Below are 21,253 nucleotides of genomic sequence, written 5' to 3' on the forward strand. Positions count from 1 at the left end.
ACTCACCAGCACTGTTTATGGAGACACACATATAAAGCAGCTCAAATACTCACTAACTAGTACCTAATAAATTCTGGTTTATCAACACAATGGAGTGTTAAACAACTGTTAATAAAATAGCACCACGAATACTAATGTAATTGTTCCAAAATACTCTGCAAACTGAAATTAGCAAAATCCAACCAACATGCATGTCTTTGGTGTAGAAAGCATTCACATCTAAGAACACATGAAATATATCTGGGAAGTGACAGAAAAAAATCTAAGAGTAGTTGCCTTCAAAAAGGGAACTAAACCTGGGAGCAAAAAAAGGAACAAATGTTTTAACCTTCACATTTTATACCACAAGCACATATTACCTAGTCAGAAACAGTAATTATCCTCAAAAAGTGTTTAAAAACTATCCTGGGTATACACTTATATCTGTCTTTATTCTCATGCTCAAATCAGGTGGAGAACACCACTGAGCTAGGAAAAAGTCAAGAAATAAAAGGAAAAGCTAAACACCACTGTCTGGAGATTCAAACCAATCTACTCTGAAAGAACTACCATATCCAGAGAGGAAAACAGAATAGGGAATGGGTGTAAGATCCTACTTGATGTCAGCATGTTGTTAGTAATGATAAGCATCCTGATGGCACTGTTACTGTACAGGAAGCAGCACTCTAAGTGTGCTACATGCACCATCTTATTTAAGCCTCAAAGCACCCTGAGCTGGTATTGCTATTCCCACTTCATGCAGCAACTAAGGACTTTAGACAAGGTCACTGTTACTACATGACAAAGGCACAATTAAAGTGCCATACTTCCACTGTGTGTTGAAAAGCCACTTCCCAAGTAGACCAGCCTTAAAAATAATTTCTCTTGTACATATGTGATATCCGTGAAAAAGAGGCCATATGAAATGTAACAGGCTTTGGGGAAGTCTCACTTCTGAAAAAATTTTGTAAAAGACACTGGCCCATTTACACTGACTACAGAACACTGAGCACTGAGCTGTAGTTTTGTCTTGATTTACTTATTTCTTTGTTTTTGTTTTTAAGACAATCTCAGTCTGTAGTCCAGACCTGTTTCAAACTTAAGATTTCCTTGCCTCAGTCTCCTAAATTCTGGGATTATATAGACATGTATCACCAATCCTAGCTACTGCAAAATATTTCATGAATAGGAACACTAGCATGGCAAATTTTTTTAGTTTTATTTATTTATTATGTATACAGTGTTCTGTCTGCATGTATCCCCGAAGGCCAAAAGAGGGCACCAGATCTCATTACAGGTAGTTGTGAGCCATCATGTGGTTGCTGAGAATTGAACTCAGGACCTCTGGAAGACTGGCTAGTGTTCTTAACCACTGAGCAATCTCTCCATCCCCAATCTTTTTTGGTTTTGTTTTTTGTTTTTTCAAGACAGGGTTTCTCTGTGTATCCTTGTCTCTCCTGGAACTCACTCTGTAGACCATGTTGGCCTCTAACTCACAGAGATCTGCCTGCCTCTGCCTCTGCCTCTGCCTCTGCCTCCTGAGTGCTGGGGTCAAAGGCATGCACCACCATCACAGACTGGCCTAGCATGGTAACTTTTTTCATATCAATTTGCTGATGTTTCTTGGTTTCTTGGCTAACCCTATAATGCTAATGATCAGGCAGCTAAGTGAAGTAGAAGAAAAACAGGCTTGACACCAGCCAGAGCTTTATAGTAAGACTTTATCTTTAAAAAAGGGCTAAAATTTGCTGGGTGATGGTGGCACATGCCTTTAGTTCCAGTACTCGGGAGGCAGAGGCAGGCGGATCTCTGTGAGTTCGAGGCCAGCCTGGTCAACAGAGTAAGTTCCAGGACAGTCTCCAAAGCCACAAAGAAACCCTGTCTCAAAAAAAAAAAAAAAAAAAAAACCAAAAAGGTGGGGGGGGGCTAGAATTTGGCATAGATATACAAAAGTTAACTAGAGAAAACAATTGACAGTAAGATCCTGTGACGTAGCTGAGTATGGTGGCACAAATCTCTAATTTCAGCAATCAGGAGCAGAACCTGGTAGAGCAATATGAGTTCAAGGCCAGCCTGGTTCTGAGACCCTGTCTCAAAACAAAGAAGATGCTGAGATTTCACAAAGTCAAACTCTTTCTACCCAACTACCTCCAATCAGTCCCAAGCTGGTAAGAGAACGATACTAATTGTCCCCATCCAGGACTTACCTTCCTCATGCTGTATGCAAAGAGAAAACCAGCATTATACTGAACTTCTCGAAGTAAAGACACTGTCTGCAGGTGATCATCCTCTGTTTCTCCACAGAAGCCAGTGATGAAGTCGCTGCTGAGACTCACACCTGTCGATATTCACAAAGGACCAGTGCTTAGAGGACCGCTACTGCTGACCTCAGAAGGAATGTGGGCATTTACAGATTACAGAAGGAAGGAAAGCAAATGGGACCATTTCCAGACTGCTCAGAAGTCAGTACAGAGCAAGGGGAAGGAGGCTTGTTTTTCTACATATTCAGAACTGGCTCCTCACTCTACATTTCCTTAAGCACTAGAAAACAAATCTTGGTTTCAAGTGCTAGATTCAGAGATACTGCAGAGTGCAGTTTCCAATCAGTCCGGCTTTTGCAGGGGAAGGGTGAGAGTCAGTGCTGAAGACTGAACCCAGAGCCTCGAATATGCTAAACAAGCACTCTTCCACTAACATTCCAGCTCCCAAGTCCTACTTTTACTAGTCAGTCTTTCGGTGCTTCACATGAACATACACATCATGTATCTTGTTTTGTTGCTTTTGTTTAGAGATAGGGAATTTTTCTACTATGCTAGAGACAGAATCCAGAACACTCTACCTCTAAGCTAGACCGTATCTATGTATTTAATTAATTCATAACTGTGTATATGTATATATGATCAAACATTGAATTTAATTTAGCATTATGTTCATTTACAATACAGTAGCAAAAACTATCAGATACTGAAAACTTAGAAAGTGCTATATGGCGGGGTAGTGGTGACACATGCCTTTAATCCCATCGCTTGGAAGCCAAAAGCAAGTAGATTTCTGTGAATTTGAGGCCAGCCTGGTCTACAGAGGTAATTCCAGGACAGCTAGGATTGTTACACAGAGAAACTCTATCTCAAAAAAAAAAAAGAAAGGAAGGAAGGAAGGAGGGAGGGAGGGAGGGAGGGAGGGAGGGAGGGAGGGAGGAAGGAAAAGTGCTATATGTCATTAGCTATTCAACTGCCCCCCAAAATCAGATGACATGAGCACTATTTACTCCATTTTATAAATGACAAAACTTCTTTGTTGTCACATAACGAGTAACACAGTACTCAATACAAAGCTAGTATACCCAGCTGCCATATCATCCTACCCCATCAAAACAAAAGTATGTGTACATAATACAAGAAGCATGATGGCATATACCTTTAGTCTCAGCACTCAGGAGACAGAGGCAGGTGGGTCTCTGTGAGTTCAAGGCCAACCTAGTCTAGGAAGCTCTAAGCTCAAAAAGGGAATATAATAAAATTTTAGGGAAATTTCAGACATTATCAATCAAATCTAAGCAAAATAAAACAAAAACAGTAATTTTATTAGGAGAAAGGGGAAAAAGGGGGTATAATAGGATATCTAAAATCTGCCTAATTGTAGTGGAACACATGGTAGTGCATGTTTATAATCCCAGCAATAGCAATGAAGATGGAAGACCAAGTTCAAGGCCACCCTGAGCAACGTAACAAGACACTGTGTCAAAATTCAAGTGCTAGAGATGCAGTTCAGTGACAGAGCATATGCGTATAAAACATGAGGCTTGGATTTAATCTCTGGCAATTTACACACAGTCAGAAAGACGAAAAGGAAAGTGGAGCAAAGAGATGAAAATACAGAAGCAGCAAATGAACATAAAAATATCAAAAAGTATGAAATGACACCATAAGGAATTTGCCAAAGAAGCTGGTAATTGAGCAAGATGAATTTGGACTGTGGTAATATACTCAGCACTTCCTAATGTACCTGGGATACATTCTCTGATATGATGAACCAATGCCACATAAGCTTCCCTTGAATATCTGCAGTAAAGAACAAAAAGAAAAGACCTGGTTGAGGGAAGGAGCAAGGTTATGATAAGGTCTCATGCAGCTGAAGTTAACCTTAAATTTCTGTTCCACCTGGCTCTACATTCCCAAGTGACAGTCTCATAGGGGTATGCCACCACACCTGACTAAACCTTATTTAAAAGAGCACTACTGTAGAAAGATAATACTATGAATTCCCATTATATTCAATTTTTCGATTTGTGATTTCACAGCCACAAATCATAGTAGAGAAGTACATGAAACCACCCGTTTGAGCCAGTAAGATGTTTCAGCAAATAACCTGCTACCAAACCTGATGACTTAAGTTCAATCCCTGGAACCTACATGGTAAAAGAAGAAAACCAACTCCTGACAACTGTCCTCTGATTTACATACACACATATGTTCCAGCTCCTAAGGGCCTTTCATTTAATAAATCAAGAAAAAAATTAAACACTTGAGAGGACCTCTAGGGGCTGCAGAGGGCCCAGGTTCAGTTCCTAGTGTTCATATGGCAGCTCACAACCATTTGTCACTCCAGTTTCAGGTGATCTGACGCCCCCTTCTGGTCTCCATGAGCACTGCATGCACATGATGCAGACATACATGCAGGCAAAAAACACATACACATAAAAAAGAGGATCCCTAAATCTTTTCTCTGTGAAAAATAAGGCCAAGTTCTAGTTCTATGAACTTTGCCTTAGGTCCTATTACACCCCCAATCTCGCCTCTGCAAATTTATTTTCAAAGTGAGTCAAGTGATCTACATTCATATTCTAAGACCTAGAAAAACTTGATTATTCTTGCAAGTTAAAAGACTAAAATTTCAAATATGGCACCCAGAAAGCACTTAATTTAAAAAAAATGTTAAGCAAATGAGAGGCTCAATGCTTACTCTGCTTAGGGGATGCACAGAAGTTCAACTGTGCTTTCATTTTGAGGATCGGATGGGATGGACAGGGATAGATTCTGGCACTCCGGAGTCACAGAATACTGAGTGTTACAGCTCAGATGGAAAGGTATTCTGGCACTCAGGAATCAAGGAATACCACAGATCACAGTAAGCATAGCAGCTTACAGCCCTGCTTCAGGGAAAGGCTTCTCCAGTGTATCAGCTCCTCTCCAGCAGGAAAGGGTTTCCCCAGAGAAGTTGTTACAGTTCATCTCTAGCTCCATTCCCCCAGAGAATGTAACAAGTTCAGGTCACCAAGGGAAGGTTTATCCCAGCAAAGAGTGTTATAGCCCTGCTCCAGTGAAGGAAGGTCTCACCCAAGAAATTTATTGGGAGGGAAGAATCCAGGAGAGTGGCTGAGAGATGACAGCCGGCAACCTGAACAGCCAGAAGCTGAACAGACACAGGGTTTATATAGGGATTCTTAGGGGGCGGAGTTTTTCCAGGACCGGGATTGGTCAGATTTCAATCCCTGAGCTTAGGATGGCTAGATCTCCTACTTAGAGATTGGTTAGTTTTCTGCACAGGTTTAGGGTCAGATGTGGCTCTGGTTTCAGAGCCAAAGGCGTTTCTTTCAATGGTCCTTTCTAGTCTTTTGGCTCTAGTTTTAGGGCCAGGGTATATTTCTTTCACTGGCTCTGATTTGATTCCAGGGACAAAGTGTGTTTCTTTGGCACTGGTTTCAGGATCAGAGTGCATTTCTTTGGTTCTGATTGCAGGGCCAAAGTATGTCTCTTTGTCTCTGCTCAGGGTGTGTTTCTTTGGCTGGACCCTTTTCCCTACAAACTGTCCATAGATAAGATACATTCAAACAACAACCACTTATTGATTTGCTACTGTGTGTTATATACTATACTAGGTCCTTAGCAATAAATGTAGTGTTTAGTGATTCGGAATGTCCTCTCCCCAAGTGTGTCTGACCCTCTCCGCATGGCATCCAGTACACGGGTACTTCCACTCTGGGCTGGCAGATGGATCTGCTTACAGATGTTGTGTCTCTCATGAATCAGCTGTAGAACCTGATTAAACAAAACACATTATGGGTTACCCAAGTCTCAACAAAGAATCATGGAAAAAGAATATTCTATATATTCTGAAAGGGTGTAGATGGAAGTTTCTATCCCTCCAGGTCCTGCAGTCCTTGAGTCCCAAATAAACACACAGAAGCTTATATTAATTATAAACTGTTTGGTTATTGCTCAGGCTTATTACTAACAAACTCTTACAACTTAAATTAACCCATAATTCTTATCTATGTTTGGCCACATGGTTTGGTACTTATTCTCAGTAAAGCATTCTCATCTTGCTTCTTCTACCTCTGGCTCTTGACTCACTCTCTGCCTTCCTCTTCCCAGAATTCTCCTAGTCACACAGCCCTGTCTATACCTCCTGCCTGGTTCCTGGTCAGCCAACATATTATTAAACTAATACAGGTGGCAAATCTTTACAGTGAGCAAGAGCATTATCCCACATCAGGAGGGAGTTGCTGTTGCTTTGTTTTGTTTATAAGATTTTACCATGTAGACCAAGCTGGTCTCTAACTCAACATTCTGTCTAACCCTGCCTCCTGAGTGCTGGAATAAATGTGTGCAACACAGTATTTGCTAGTATACTCCTCTCAGTGTTTCTCCCCAGAGGCTAATTTTCAAGTGATGAAAAGGTTGGTTTGAAGCTAAGGATAAAGCTCAGTTACTACAGTGACTACTTGGCATGCATGAGGCTCTGGGTTCAGTCCTCAGCACTGCATAAAACTAGGCATGATGGGGCACATCTGTAATCTCAGCACTTGGAGGAGAGGGGAAGAGCCAGGAGTTCAAGGCCAGTCTCAACTACACAGACCAACATGGACTGAGACTTGTCTCAAAAAATAGAAAGAAAGAGCCAGTCAGTGGTGGCAGCACCTCTAACCCCAGCGCTTGGGAGGGAGAGGTAGATAGATATCTGTTAAAGGCCAGTCTGGTCTACAAAGTGAGTTCCAGAACAGTCAGGACTGTTACACAGAGAAACCATCTCAAACAACAAAACAAAACAAAACAAAAAGACAGTCTTGCTAAGATGCCCTTTACTGGCCTGACAATCATAATCCACCTATGTTAACCTCCCAAAGCTAGGACTATAAGCAAGCAAGCATCACACAGTGACCGAGAGCTGGGACCTGAACCACGTGTGCCTCAGGCTACAGTCTGGGTACCTTCCCACTACACCACATTGCCTCCCTTGCTGTTCTCACTATATTGCCACCATGCAGCTGCCCACCTTGGTAAACTTCTCACTACACAAGTGGTCCCAAGTTTCCATTGAAAACCATCCTATCGCCTTACTGACTTTAGGGGACTTTAAGTCTTGCCAAAAGGCCAGTAATTCTGCAAGGAGATACTGCAACGTAACACAGAATCCCCAAAGCAGGATTCAAGGTCTCTGCTGTATATTACTGGGTCCAGGCAATAATATGCTTCAGAATGCTGATAAAAGTTTGTCACAACACTAAATATCAGCAACACTCACCTCATCAGGAAAATCCTTGGGGTGGGGAGAGGTGAAACGGATCCTCATTTCAGGGTCTATTCTTGAAACCTGATCTAGAAGATGGGAAAAACGAAGCCCTCCTTGTTTGGTCTTATAGTTGGTAGTAAAGCCACGGCTGAGGTTGGTAGACACTGCATTATTGAACTGGATTTCTGAATTGTCCCGAAAACTGTTAACATTCTGACCAAGAAGTGTCACTTCTTTTAGCCCCTAAAAACAGGAAAAACACGTTGAAAACAAGTTTAAGCTTCTTGAACAGCTTCATCTCAGACCACTAATTAAAAATTAGCTCAATCTACCAAGAGCCAAATAGAAGCATGTCTTTAATCTGATAATTTCACACTGGAATACTATATCTAAAGACTGAACAACAGAGTAAAAAACCTTAAGAGTGTGCATGCCTGTAATCCCAACCCCCAGGAAGTAAAGGCAGGTTTCTGTTACCATCTCTATCCCTAAAACAGAATATATCTATCCTAAAGGAGTTTTGTACTATAGGAGAACTTAAAATGGGGAGGAGGGGATAACTTTAGCATTTAGGCAAGTAAAAATAGAGATTTTACAAGCTACCAGTGATGGAACTATCTGTGGATCGGGGAGAGGTAGAAGAGACAGGACAGGTTACAAAATTAGAAAGGTTATCCTCAGCCTGCCCAGAACATGCTCATACGAAGAAAGCTTGGATAGCCTCACCTGCTCAGAAAGCTTCCTCACTTCCTCTAGAATAGAGGCAACTGGCCGACTCCTCTCCCGGCCACGAGTGAAAGGAACAATACAGTAACTGCACATATTGTCACAGCCGCGCATGATTGATCTAGGGAAGAAAGTACCAGAACACAGTTAACAGAGGAGCAGCGCTATCTTAGCATATCCCAACTCTACAGCTCTCTTGGGATTTTTCTTTGGCTCTGGATCCTCCTGCCTCTAAGCCCACACTGAACTAATGTGAAATCTGTAAGTATATGATCACAGGATATGACCCAGACTGCAGCTGGTAGACATGTTGGTGAGGAGGCACAGTGGTGTGGGGAAGAGGTCTGACTCAGCCCTGTGGAGTTTCTACTGTTTCGATAGGTACCATTAGTTGGAATTTTTATGTAGAGCTTGAAAACAAAGTGAGTTCCAGGAAAGCCAAGACTGTTACACAGAGAAACCCTGTCTCAAAAAAATAAAAAAACAAAACAAAAAAAGATCCTGAATTTAAAATACAGTTTGGCCAGATGTTGGTGGCGCACACCTTTAATCCCAGCACTGGGAGAGGCGGGGCCAGAGGCATGAGGATCTCTGTGAGTTCAAGGCCAACCTGGGCTACAGAGTGAGTACCAGGATAGGCTCCAAAGCTACACAGAGAAACCCTGTCTCGAAAAACAAAAACAAAAACAAAAAATAAACAAATAAAATATAGTTTGCATTTCTCATACAATCTTTCTTTGAGACAGGGTCTTCTATGGTCAGACTAGACATAAACTTGTATGTAGCAAAAAACATGGATGAGGATCTTGAACTCCTGATGTTCCTGCCTCCATTTCCAAGTATTGTGTTTACAGACATATATCATCATATCTGACTCTAGCTTTGGTTTTCCAACACAGGGTCTCTCAATGGAGCTCTCAATTGCCTGGTACATGTATAGAGCCCAGGCTGCCCTTGAACACACAGCAAGCAATATTTCTGCCTCATGCTTCCAACTGTTAGAATTATAGGTATGAGCCTCTTCCCAGCTGCTGTTTTCTATTTCTAAGACAAGTGCTTTTCAAATAACACAGATTAGCCTGGAGCTAATCAAACCCAGAGTGACCACAAACTCACAACAATCCTCGTGCTTTGGCTTCAGATTGTTATACTACAGCAGCTTTTTAAAAAAAAAAGTTTTCTATCAAGAAAGCCCAAGGTGTTCCTTAAGTGAAATTAAACATAGAACAATAATATTTGTTTTAAAAGGAAGGTAAGTGTATATGACTGCATATACTAGGAATACTTCTAGAAAGATTAAATAAGAAGGTTTGACATGGAAATCTTTGAGAAACGGCCTAAGAAAGCAGGGATGAGGGATGTGAGGGAGCCTTACTATATCACATGTTGGCTTCTGCATGTTGTACCATAACTGTTCAAATGCATTCCTTTCCCTTATGTTCAACATAAGAAGATGAAACATGCTCATCCCCCACGTCTCACATAATGACTCACACAAAGGCAGAAGTGGCACTGGGGCTTGTTTGGACTGGCATGATATCTGCATAGGTCTCATCCAGAGAGAGAAGCACGTTTGCTGCCTGCTGACCTGACTCCACAACAGCCAGCAGCCGGGGAAGGTCTCGATAGGCATCTGGTCCAGCCAAGAGATCTACCATTTTCTCCCTGTTGAGGATCTCTCCCTTCAGTCTCTCAGCCATGCAGCCTAGGAAGCAAAAGAAACTAGTACCTCTTCTGCAGTTCATCTGTTTTCCTGGCTTTGGTGCAGTGCACATGACTTATAACTTGCATTGGAGACCACAGGATAGAAAACTTCTCTAAGTTTAGTATTACCCTTCAAACTGGACCCATACAACTGAACCCACATCTTCAAATACAAGAAAACCATAGAAATAGTCAGAGCAAATCCATTAAATCCCTGGAATGTGCAGGGAGGCATCCAAAAGTCTTTCCCCCATTTTTTCCATCATTGCTGGAGGTGGAAGTCAGAGCCTCCCACATACTAACCAAGCACACTATGAGTGAGCTGCATTCCCTAACCCTCAAGAGCCTCTCAAACATGAACCACCTTTTCTCAGTTAAAAATTACTAACCACTAAGATGAAAGATATTTTTACATCAGAAGTCTGTTTGTACATTTACAACTATACTTAATGCTTTTTTCTCTTTCAGCCCACAATACTTGCTAAACCCATGAGAAATTATATAAATAATTACACTGATAAAATTTGTACCCCCCCCAAACCATCATTTTATTAAGACTATAAAACATTACCATACCTTTTACAAACTTTTTGGAATGGCTAGTTGTTTGGGGTTTCCTTAAAGATTGTTTTATTATTTTTGTTTATGTGAATGTGTGTTTGTGTATGAGTATGCACACATGAGTGCAGGTGCCTGTGGAATTCAGTAAAGGGTGTTGGATCCCCTGGGTCTGCAATTACAGGCAGTTGTGAGCTGCCCAACACAGATGCTGGGAACCAAACTTGGATCCTCTGAAAGAACAATATATGCTCTTAACTGCTGATACATCTCTCCAGCCCTATAGTTTGGTGGGGTTTTTTTAATTTTTTTTTTAAAAAGGGGGGGTGGAGAGATGGCTCAGAGGTTAAGAGCACTGACTGCTCTTCCAGAGCTCCTGAGTTCAATTCCCAGCAACCACATGATGGCTTACAACAATGAGATCTGGTGCCCTCTTCTGGCATGCAGGGATACATGCTAACAGAACATTGTATACTTAACAAATGAAGGAAGGAAGGGAGGAAGGGAGGGAGGGAGGGAGGGAGGGAGGCAGGGAGGGAGGGAGGGATAAACTATCATCTATTAAAAAAACTTTTAAAAAATTTAGGGGCGGGGGCTGGAGAGATGGCTCAGAGGTTAAGAGCACTGACTGCTTTTCCAGGGGTCCTGAGTTCAATACCCAGCAACCACATGATGGCTCACAACCATCTACGATTCAGTCTGGTGCCCTCTTCCAGCACGTAGGCAGAACACTATATACATGTAATAAATAAATAAATCTTAAAAAAAAAAGAATGACTTAAAAAAAATTTAGGGGCTAGAGAGATGGCTCAGCGGTTGAGAACACTGGCTGCTCTTCCAGAGGACCCAGGTTCATTCCTAGCACTCACATGGCAGCTCATAATTATCTCTAACTCCAGTTCCAGTGGATCTGACACCGTTATACCAATGAACATAAAATAAAGTTAAACGAATTTTTTTAATTTTTATAAGTATTGGGATGGGGATGCACATGAGTACAGGTGCCTGCATAGTACAGAAGAGGGCACTGGATACCTCAGGGAACTGGAGTTTCAGGTGACCCAGACATGGGAACCAACTCAGGTCCTCTAGAAGAGCAACATATGCTCTTAACTACTGAGCCATCTCTCCACCCTAGCCCCATAGTGTAAGCTGTCATGCTCACCCAACCTAGGCTCACCTTGGATGAGTCTTAATTGAGGAACTGTCTAGATCTGGCTGGTCTTGGGCATGTCTGTGAGGATGGCATTGACTGTTAATGGAGGTGGGAGGGTCCACTCTGGATGTGGCATCATCATTTCATAGCCAAGGGCCAAAGTGTGTAAGAGTAAAGTGAATCTAGGTAGCTAAACAGAAGCAAGTCAACAAGAAATAACGTTTAAGCCAGGCGGTGGTGGCATACGCCTTTAATCCCAGCACTCGGGAGGCAGAGGCAGGCAGATCTCTGTGAGTTCGAGGCCGGGCTGGACCGACAGCCTCCAAAACAATACAGAGAAATCCTGTCTCAAAAAACCGAGAGAGACAAAGAGACAAAAAGACAGACACAGAGAGAGAGAGAGAGAGAGAGAGAGAGAGAGAGAGAGAGAGAGAGAGAGAGAGAGAGAGAGAGAGAGAGAGAGAGGAGAGAGAGGGAGGGAGGGAGGGAGGGAGGGAGGGAGGGAGGGAGGGAGGGAGGGAGGGAGGGAGGGAGGGAGAAGAAATGATGTGTATATTCTCTCTCTGCCTTGACTGTGGATGTCATGTGACTAGCTGCTTGACTCCCTGCCTTCCTGCCTTGACTTCCCCTCAATGATAAATTATAACCTGGAATTGTAAAGTCAAAAAAACTTTCCTTCCCTTTAGGAAAGGGTGCTTCATCACAGCAACAAAAATGAAACTAAGGCACTCCCTGTAAAAACAATTAAAAACTATTCACAGCCAGGACCAGTGAGAGGGCTCAGCCTGTGAAGGGGCTTGCAAGTAAGCCTGCCATCTGAGTCTCATTCTGGGATCCACACGGTAGAAGGAGAAACCAACTTTTCTCTAAGTTGTTCTCTGACCTCCATTAGCATGCTATTGCCCACACTAGGCAAATAAGTTACAACTTTTTTAAAAAATTATTTTAAAAAGTATTCACAGACAAACAAAGTGGTACAAATTTGTAATTCCAGTACTTGGAGGATTAAAACAGGAACATGGCCATGCCTCTGAAGCCATCTCAAAGTCACATACCAAATACCACACCAGCAGACCTACACAGCAAGACCGTATCTCACACAAAACAAAGACGGTGGAAACAGCTTAAATGAATCAACCCAAACAACCCAATGAACAGATATAAAAAAAGAAGTAGCATAAATACACAATGACAAGCCAGGCAGTAGTGGTGCACGCCTTTAATCCCAGCACTTAGGAGGCAGAAGCAGGCGGATCTCTGTGAGTTCGAGACCAGCCTGGTCTACAGAGTAAGTTCTAGCACAGGCTTCAAAGCTATGCGCACACAGGCACGCATGTGCATGCACACACACACACACGCGCGCGCGCGCGTGCGCACGCACGCACACGCACACGCACACACACACACACACACACACACACAGAGAAAAAATGGCATATTATTCAAGCTTTAAAAGGAAAAAGACTGAGACTGGAGGTATAGCTCAGTGGTAGAGCACTTTCCTAGCTTGTGAAATCCTAGGTTTAAATTCTAGCACCACCACCCCATCCACAAAACATAACATATAGCATAAGAATCTTAAAGATGGTATGCAAAGTGACACATCCAAGTATACAAAGACAAATATTGCAGAAATCCATTTATAGGAAGTACCTAATATATCCAAAAACAGAATATAGAATGATGAATGCCAGTAGCCAGAGGGGAAGTAAAATAGTAAGTTATTGCTGTGGCTGTCTACTAAGAAGCTGAAATGTGTCTGATGCAAAGGAAGAAGTGCATTCTTGAAATTGTATTTTAAATGTGACTACTGACTACCATATTGGTCAAGACAGACCTGGATTTTCACTTGGGCATGCTTCAGTAGTTCACATGACAGGAAACTACACTGGAAATTCACGTTGTCCTCCAGACTCCAAATGCTGATCCTGCATCGCTCTCTCTGTACTACATGAACTGCATCAGGCTCTAGGAAGCACACATCACTATCTGAGCATCTCCTCTTTCTTTCTTTCTTTCCTTTTGTTTTGTGTTTGTTTGGCTTTGTTTTTTGAGACAGGGTTTCTCTGTGTACCAACTCTGGCTGTCCTAGAACTCACTCTGTCGACCAGGCTGGCCTCTAACTCACAGAGATCTGCCTGTCTCTGCCTCTTGAGTGCTGGGATTAAAGGCATGCACCACTACCACCCTGCTAAATGCAAGCTGTTAAATCCCTCATGGAACACTATTATCATATTCTTTTGGAGGTCTTTTTGTTTGCTGGCTGGTTGGTTTTTTGTTTTTTATTTTGGTTTTGGGTTTTTTTGTTGTTGTTGTTTTGTTTTGTTTTTTTGTTTTGTTTTCTTTTGAGACAGGGTTTCTGTGAAACAGTCCTGGCTGTACTGGAACTCACTCAGTAGACCAGGCTAGCCTCGAACTCACAGAAATCCACCTACCTCTGCCTTCCAAGAGATGGGATTGTTTCTAAGTACTACAAAAAGCTTTTAGGAGCTTCATCTCATTTAATCTTGCAATCTCTAACATCAAGTAAAAGAGATTAACATCAACTAAAAGAGATGCATGGGGCCGGACGTTGGTGGCGCACGCCTTTAATCCCAGCACTTGGGAGGCAGAGACAGGCGGATCACTGTGAGTTCGAGACCAGCCTGGTATACCGATGAGTTCCAGGACAGCCTCTAAAGCAATACAGAGAAACCCTGTCTCGAAAAAACAAAAAAAAAAAGAGAGAGATGCATGGGGTAGATACGGCTAATTTACACCCTGTGATCCAGGCTTCTAAAGCACCAATTCTCAACCTATGGGGGGGCCACAAAATGACAAACTGTACTGAAGGGTTGCAGAATTAGGAAGGTTGAGAACCACTGCTCTAAAGAAAAAACTCTAGAAATCCAAGTCTCAAAAAGAAAAAATCTGAAAATGAATGGATACCTAGAATCCCAATCCTCAGAGGTACCCGGGAACGTGGTCGCTTTGTCTTCAGGGCCTTCAGCTGATGTAAACGGTTCCAGATGGTCTGCTCAGCCTTCTCCCTACAAAACCCAAAGAGGCAAAAGTGAGCAAGATAGGAGAGCAGGACAGCGGGGAGAAATCGAAAGCCATCTGAGTCCCTTCAAAGCATCTACGTTGAATTCAGGGAAGGTGCACGGAGGCAAACTGGGAAAGCACCACTTGCCATCATCCTCTTCCCTCTAACAACATCCTCCCCACACATCTCAAAATCCAGACTAGCCTTTCAACAAACCCAAAAAGCTGCATTCTTCACAAGCCCTTCCCCAACTCTTCGGTGGCTCTCCTCCCTTCAAGTATCCTCTACCTTAACTCTACTTCTCCTGAACTTGGAATTTTGTTTTTGTTGTTCCACACATTCTGTAGACCAGGCTAGCCTAGAACACATTATGTAGCCTGAGATGTCCTCAAACTCACCCATATTTCTTGACTACCCAAGTACTGAGATTACAGGCATAAACCACCACCCCAGTTTATATGATGTTTACTCAATATTTTCCATCAGATGTTAGTAGACTAGTTATACACCTGTCTTAGTGCCCATGTGAGACCAAGTTCTTTGAAGCCTGGGTTTATGATAGAAGGTTCATTTCCAAATCTCTCATAATAACCAGGTCAGTATCATTCCACAGGTCCCATAAAAAAATGTGTCAGATTAACAAGCTAATGTTAAAGGCAGCTGCGGAAATAGTAACACTAACATGCCTTCAACAACAACAAACAACAAAAAAAGAGTGTTCACTTTTTAATTCATTTCTAAAATGTATGGGTATTGTGCCTACATGTGTGTGCACCCACCACCCATGTGTCTGGTGCCTATAGAAGGATCTGATCCCCTAGAATTGGAACTACAGATGGTTCTAAGGTGCCATGTGGGTGCTACAGATTCAGCCTGAGTCCTCTAGAAGAGCAACCAGTGCTCTTAACTGCTAAGCCATCTCTCCAGTCTATCCCTTTTGATGAACTTTCTATGATCTGGTACTTCTTGACAAGCTCTGAAGATACCACTCATATCTTTTCAGAATTCTGTTTCCCAACCATTGGTTACAACTCAAATCAGGTATATATTATAAGAATATGCCATTAGAGCCAGGTGGTGGTGGCGCATGCCTTTAAATCCCGGCACTTGGGAGGCAGAGACAGGTGAATCTATGAGTTTGAGGCCAGCCAGGTCTATAGAGCTAGCTACAGGACAGCTAGGGCTACACAGAGAAACCCTATCTTAAGAAACAAACAAACAAAAAAAAGAATATGCCATTAGTAGCCAAAAAACTTTAAGAAATTTGGGACCTCAGCATTTTGAGTTTAAAAATTCTATATAATGTATAGCTTGGTTTGGGCATTTTTGTGACTATTGTTTGCTTTTTAGACAATTTCACTGTGTAGTCCAGACTGGTCTAGAACTCACAATCCTCCCAACTTTTGCAGTGCAAAGATTACAGGTGTATATTACCATGCCCAGATAAAATGGGTTTGGTATTTAGTACGAGAAAAAAGAAAACCTCACAGAATTGTTCCTGTGAGAATTACACTAATACATCCATATATACTGTACACATGGGGCCAAACACACAGGACATGCTCAGCACACGGCAGCCACTTGTATCAAGACTATCTCTATTACAGAAAAACCCTTAACTCTCAGTGACCTCGAGGCATTGGCTCATCTCCATAAGTAAGCCTCCTTGACATGATTGTACACAATCTATTCACTCCCTATGGAAAGAACAAATTTGTACCTGATAGAGCACGTGACAAGAAGGATCACATCAGCCTAATGGAGAACAAGAAAAAGAAACATAAATTTTGACATTGGCCTTGCAGAATCACTACCATGCAGCCCACCTGCTCTTTTCCTATTATTATGGTAAAACAGACATGAATCTTATTTTAACCACTTTTAAGGATAGTGCTATAATAAGAACACTTGGACACTATAGTGCAACCATCACCACCATCTCCTTCCAGAACTTCCTGGGAAAAGCTCTACCCACTATGCACTAACTCCTCAAGCCTCACCTTCACTCCACAAGATCTCTTTGTTTTGCTCTGGTTCGGTTGAATTGAGTTTGGCTACTCTGTTATGCCCTATAGTCAACATGGCCTCAAATTCCAGATCCTCCTGCCACCACTTCCCAAGGCTGGATTACAGACACATGTGACCACACCAAGTCTGATAACCCCTTTCCTGAAGATCAACAGCATCATGAAAGTTCAAAATAGCTAGAACACCGGCACATGCCAGTCCTACTACAGTACACGTCACTCAAAGGAACTAACTCAGCAGGCAACATCCTTTCCCCCAAGACTCACTGCATCTAAGAACCTGCACCAAGGCAGGTAGCCCAGGTCCAGGAAACAGGGAAGCAGGGGATGCAAGCACCTCTTGGAGGTTGCTGGTCCGCTGGTAGCCGCTCTTCTGTAAAATGGACCAGGCTATCTCTGTGTCATTCACATTCATCTGGCAGCCATAGGTCTCGAGGTAGACTGCAATGAAAGGTAGATTGAGTAGGCAGAGGGTCACGTGGGTCGTCAGCCTCCTTCCCAAAGTACTCAGAGACACCTAAGGCAACTTGTTATCCACAAAGTCCCCTGCTGCCTCGACCCTAAAACACCATCGGCTGCCCAAATTAGTAATAGCCTTTTAGAACAAAGGAAATATAGCATCATGTACACATGCCTATTATAAACAGGGTGTTTAAAACAGGGGAATTGTGCCCCATTGATAAATAAAGGAGCCAGGTGGTGGTAGCGCATGCCTTTAGTCCCAGCACTCAGGAGGCAGAGGCAGGAGGATTTCTGTGAGTTCAAGACCAGCCTTGTCTACAAGAGCTAGTTCCAGGGCAGCCTCCAAAGTCACAGAGAAATCCTGTCTTGAAACACCCCCCCCCCAAAAAATAAAAGAAATAAGGGAATAGGGCTACAGAAACAACTAGAACAGGGAAGACTAATGATCATTTTTATCCATCTGAGGAAGAACTAATTTCAAATCCCTATATTACAGTCCTCCCTCTAACAAAGAGGTTCTCTTGCCTCTGAAAACAGTAGAACTGACCAGAGGGTACAAACACCACAGGAAAAAAAAAAAAAAAAAAAACAAAGCAGACATGGTCACATTATGAAGTAAAAATATAAATTTATACCAAGTTCCAAAACATGAATTTCACATTTTGGTAGACCCTTTCACATTATATTTCTAGTTACAACACCAATACCACCAGTAGGCTATTATTCCAAGTAGAAGCCAGGCATGGGGGGCCAAGGCAGGAGGATCATCATGAATTAGAAGCCAGCATGAGCTACACAGTGAGCTCCAGGCAAACCTGACTAAAGACACAAATTCTTTCTCAAAAAGCAAAACAAAATAGGAAGAAACATCAGTTTTTCTTTTTTTTTTTTTAAGCCAGGGTCTCATTATGTAGCTCTGGCTGGCCTAGAACTCATTATGTAGACCAGGCTAGCCTTGCTCTATCTCTGCCTGCCAAATGCTGAGATAAAAGGTGTTTACCACAGGCCTAGCTAATTTTTTTTATATATTTTGGAAGGTGGGGGGCACATATGCCATGGCACCAGTTCAAAGGTCAAAGGACAATCTGTGGTAGTAATTTCTCTCCTTTAACTTGTGGGTTCCAGAGATCAAACTCAGGTCATCAGACTTGATGGCAAGCAACTTCTGAGTCATCTTGCCAGCCCCAAGAATAAAACTCTAAACCAGAAGTGATGGCAGACATCAGTAATTCCAGAAGTTAAGAGGCTGAAGGGGCCAGGCGTTGGTGGCGCACGCCTTTAATCCCAGCACTCGGGAGGCAGAGGCAGGCGGATCTCTGTAAGTTCCAGACCAGCCTGGACTACCAAGCGAGTTCCAAGACAGCCTCCAAAGCCACAGAGAAACCCTGTCTCGAAAAAATCAAAAAAAAAAGAGGCTGAAGGAAGAAGATTATGAGTTTTAGACTAACCTGGGCTACATAGCAAGACCCAGATTCAAAAGGAAGGGTCAGGGTTGAGCAAGATGGCTCAATGGCTAAAGGCTTCTGCCACCAAGCCTGATGGCACGTGGTAGAAGGACACAACCAAGTCTCACAAGTTGTCCTCTGACATCCACATGTGCCACACACACATACACATAGAGTAAATGATGATATTTAAATGGAACTTTAAAAACTGTAATTACAACTCAGATTATAGTATTTCCAAAAGCAACCAAAGAGAGGACTCCAATTCCTGTGTGCACAGCGTTGAGTTCTAGTTTCTCTTTTGAGGGGTTGAGGATGGAGCTCAGAGCTTCATGCACACTAAGCAATGACAGCACCACACGCTTCTCCCCCAGGCCAGCTTCTTTACATTAATGCTGCTTGGGAGAGCCTGATGATTCTGTAGCTGAGCAACCTGTCCACACTGCTAAAGCAGTCGAGCCACAGAGGCTGCAACGGAGAAAGGAAGGAAGCCAAAGGGAAGGAGAAGTAAAACTAACCTTTTCTCTGCCTTCCTAGAAGTTCATCCCCTGTGAGATAGGGGGGTGGGTCCTCCACTTCTGGAGAAGATGGTTTCTCTTGAAGAACTGAAGCACTTCTTAAAAAATGCTGAAAAGTTGGTCCGGCGGCTAGCCTCGAACTGAAATCCTTCTCAACGCCTCCTGAGCTCTGCCCCTCTGGACTAAGACATGAAGAGCTGGGGACACTGCCATGTGCCCTGCAGGTCCTGAGCAGCAGCCAGGACACAGAGCTCATCGGCCCCCACTTTAGAGACCTATGCGCTTGGAGGACACATTGCAAAGGCTGCATGGCACCTGCAGTCCTCAATCTGAAAAGAGTGAGACACACCGACATTTACTGCACACTCTATACAGGTGCTACTCTGGACACTTCACCATCACAAAAGCAGAAGAGTAAGCTTTGGGGGCAGGATGGGGGCATAAGAGGTGTTGATACAATCTTAGCATTATCCTGAGCTGACCTGGAACTCACTGTGTAGTCCAGGCTGGGGGAGAGGGGAGCCCGGACTAGCTTTTGTTTGTTCATTCTTTTTTTTTTTTTTTTGAGATATTGATATATGGTTTAGACCAACTCTCCTCATTCCTCCTGCCTCTGTCTCCCAAGTACTAGAATGCCAGCAAAGACCACCATATCCAGTTCAAAGGTACTCTTGATAGTTTACCTTAACCCAAGCATGGTAGAACTGCAGTCTCAGTGACTTGGGAAGCTAAGGCAGGATGATCATTTGAGCCCAGGAGTTCCAGGCCTGCCCGGACAACTTAGAAAGGCCTCTAAAAACTTAGTCTCTCATGCTGGGCGTGGCAACACACGCCTTTAATCCCAGCATCTGCGAGGTAGGGGACAGCCTGGTTTACAGGGTAAACTTTAAAACAGCCAAGGCTTCACAGAGAAGAACCCTCTCGTACATGATGGCTCAATGGGTAAAAATGCTCGCGGCTCAAGTCTGAAAACCTCAGTTGGAGCTCCTGAACCCACCGTGAATGGAAAGAACTGACGGTGGAGAGAGGAATGGACCTGACTATCACAAGCTGTGAGCACACTCACACACACACATACACACACACACACACACACACACACACACACACACACATACACACTACTTTTAAAGAGGTGGGGGGTGGGGGAGTGGCGGGGGAACGACCCAAAGAGACTTCAGCAACCATTCACTTACAGCCCACACGTCTTTTCACAGTATGGACCTTACGAGTCAATGTGACTGCTGCCTAGCCAGGCAAGCCCCGATCTGGGAGCCTTCTTTATGAGCACTGAGATGGGGCAGCGATCCTCTGTTGAACCTGGTGGAGGCATCAAATGCAAGCTTAAAGGTTTGCACAGCACAGCGCAGGGCGGGCGGAGCTCTTCAAGTCAGTGGAGGGGGCGGAACCGCCAGCCATATCCAAGCACGTGATTGGGTAGATCTTGATGGGCGTGGCAGGGGCTCTGCGTGCACGTCCACAAGAACCCCCATAGCCACCCAGCAAGGCCGACCCGACCCCAATCTCTGCTTCCCCAGGGGAGAGGCTAGGGATCGGAAGGAACCGGTGCCTTGACCAAGGACATACAGAAGTAGGACATACAGTAGGGACTGAGCTACATTCGCAGCGGCCTCTCTCAACGCCTCACGCCGCCCAGTGGCACCTTCCCCTAGGGCTCCTGGCTTTTCCTGGACGCGGCGAGCCCGCCCACGCCACGGCAGGTCACCTGCAGCAAGTCCCCCTCAAGCCTCTCACCTCCCACAACTGCCAGATCCCGAGTCCGAACCGGAAGCTCTGTCCGCTGGTGAGGGTCGCGCTTAGGCGTCCTCCTCTGCGCGCCGAGGAGTGGAACTTCTGTTCCGCCGTGACTTCCGCCAGCGGTGTTTTAACGGAAGTGTTTCCTACCGGCCTGGTAGGCTCAAGCTACGGGCTTTGAAAAATATTTGGGTATGAGTATGAAACCCAGCTATTTATATGCTAACCAAGAAATTTTAAATAAAGCTTAAAAACCAGGTTGGGTCGAGCAGTGATGGCGCGCGTCTTTAATCCCAGAACTCGAGAGGCAGGAGCAGGTGGACCTTTGAGTTCCAGGCCAGCCTCGTCTACAGAGAGAGTTCCAGGACAGCCAGGGATACACGGAG

General features: G+C 43.7%; 1 protein-coding gene across 3 annotated transcripts in view; it reads right to left on the minus strand.

Moving 5' to 3' along the window:
- Cdk5rap1 (CDK5 regulatory subunit associated protein 1) overlaps positions 1-20,972 on the minus strand; it is a 32,819-nt gene extending 11,847 nt beyond the window's left edge. The window contains exons 1-12 of one of the 3 annotated variants that reach the window (XM_040732845.1): positions 20,868-20,972; positions 20,309-20,432; positions 19,113-19,441; positions 17,025-17,128; positions 16,381-16,415; positions 14,564-14,664; positions 9,712-9,922; positions 8,218-8,338; positions 7,504-7,734; positions 5,920-6,017; positions 3,985-4,040; positions 2,187-2,317 (exon numbers count right to left, since the gene is read on the minus strand). In XM_040732845.1, coding sequence (XP_040588779.1) covers positions 2,187-2,317; positions 3,985-4,040; positions 5,920-6,017; positions 7,504-7,734; positions 8,218-8,338; positions 9,712-9,922; positions 14,564-14,664; positions 16,381-16,415; positions 17,025-17,128; positions 19,113-19,422 — 1,398 coding nt within the window. In that variant the 5' untranslated portion in view covers positions 19,423-19,441; positions 20,309-20,432; positions 20,868-20,972. Of the gene's footprint in view, positions 1-2,186; positions 2,318-3,984; positions 4,041-5,919; positions 6,018-7,503; positions 7,735-8,217; positions 8,339-9,711; positions 9,923-14,563; positions 14,665-16,380; positions 16,416-17,024; positions 17,129-19,112; positions 19,442-20,308; positions 20,433-20,714; positions 20,846-20,867 lie in introns of those variants that run through there. The other 2 variants (XM_040732846.1, XM_040732847.1) reach the window with 2 other exon arrangements.
- Between the last annotated feature and the right edge of the window lie 281 nt (positions 20,973-21,253).

Source organism: Mesocricetus auratus, unplaced genomic scaffold, assembly GCF_017639785.1.
Source record: "Mesocricetus auratus isolate SY011 unplaced genomic scaffold, BCM_Maur_2.0 Super-Scaffold_100028, whole genome shotgun sequence".
In the NCBI taxonomy this organism is placed as follows: domain Eukaryota; kingdom Metazoa; phylum Chordata; class Mammalia; order Rodentia; family Cricetidae; genus Mesocricetus; species Mesocricetus auratus.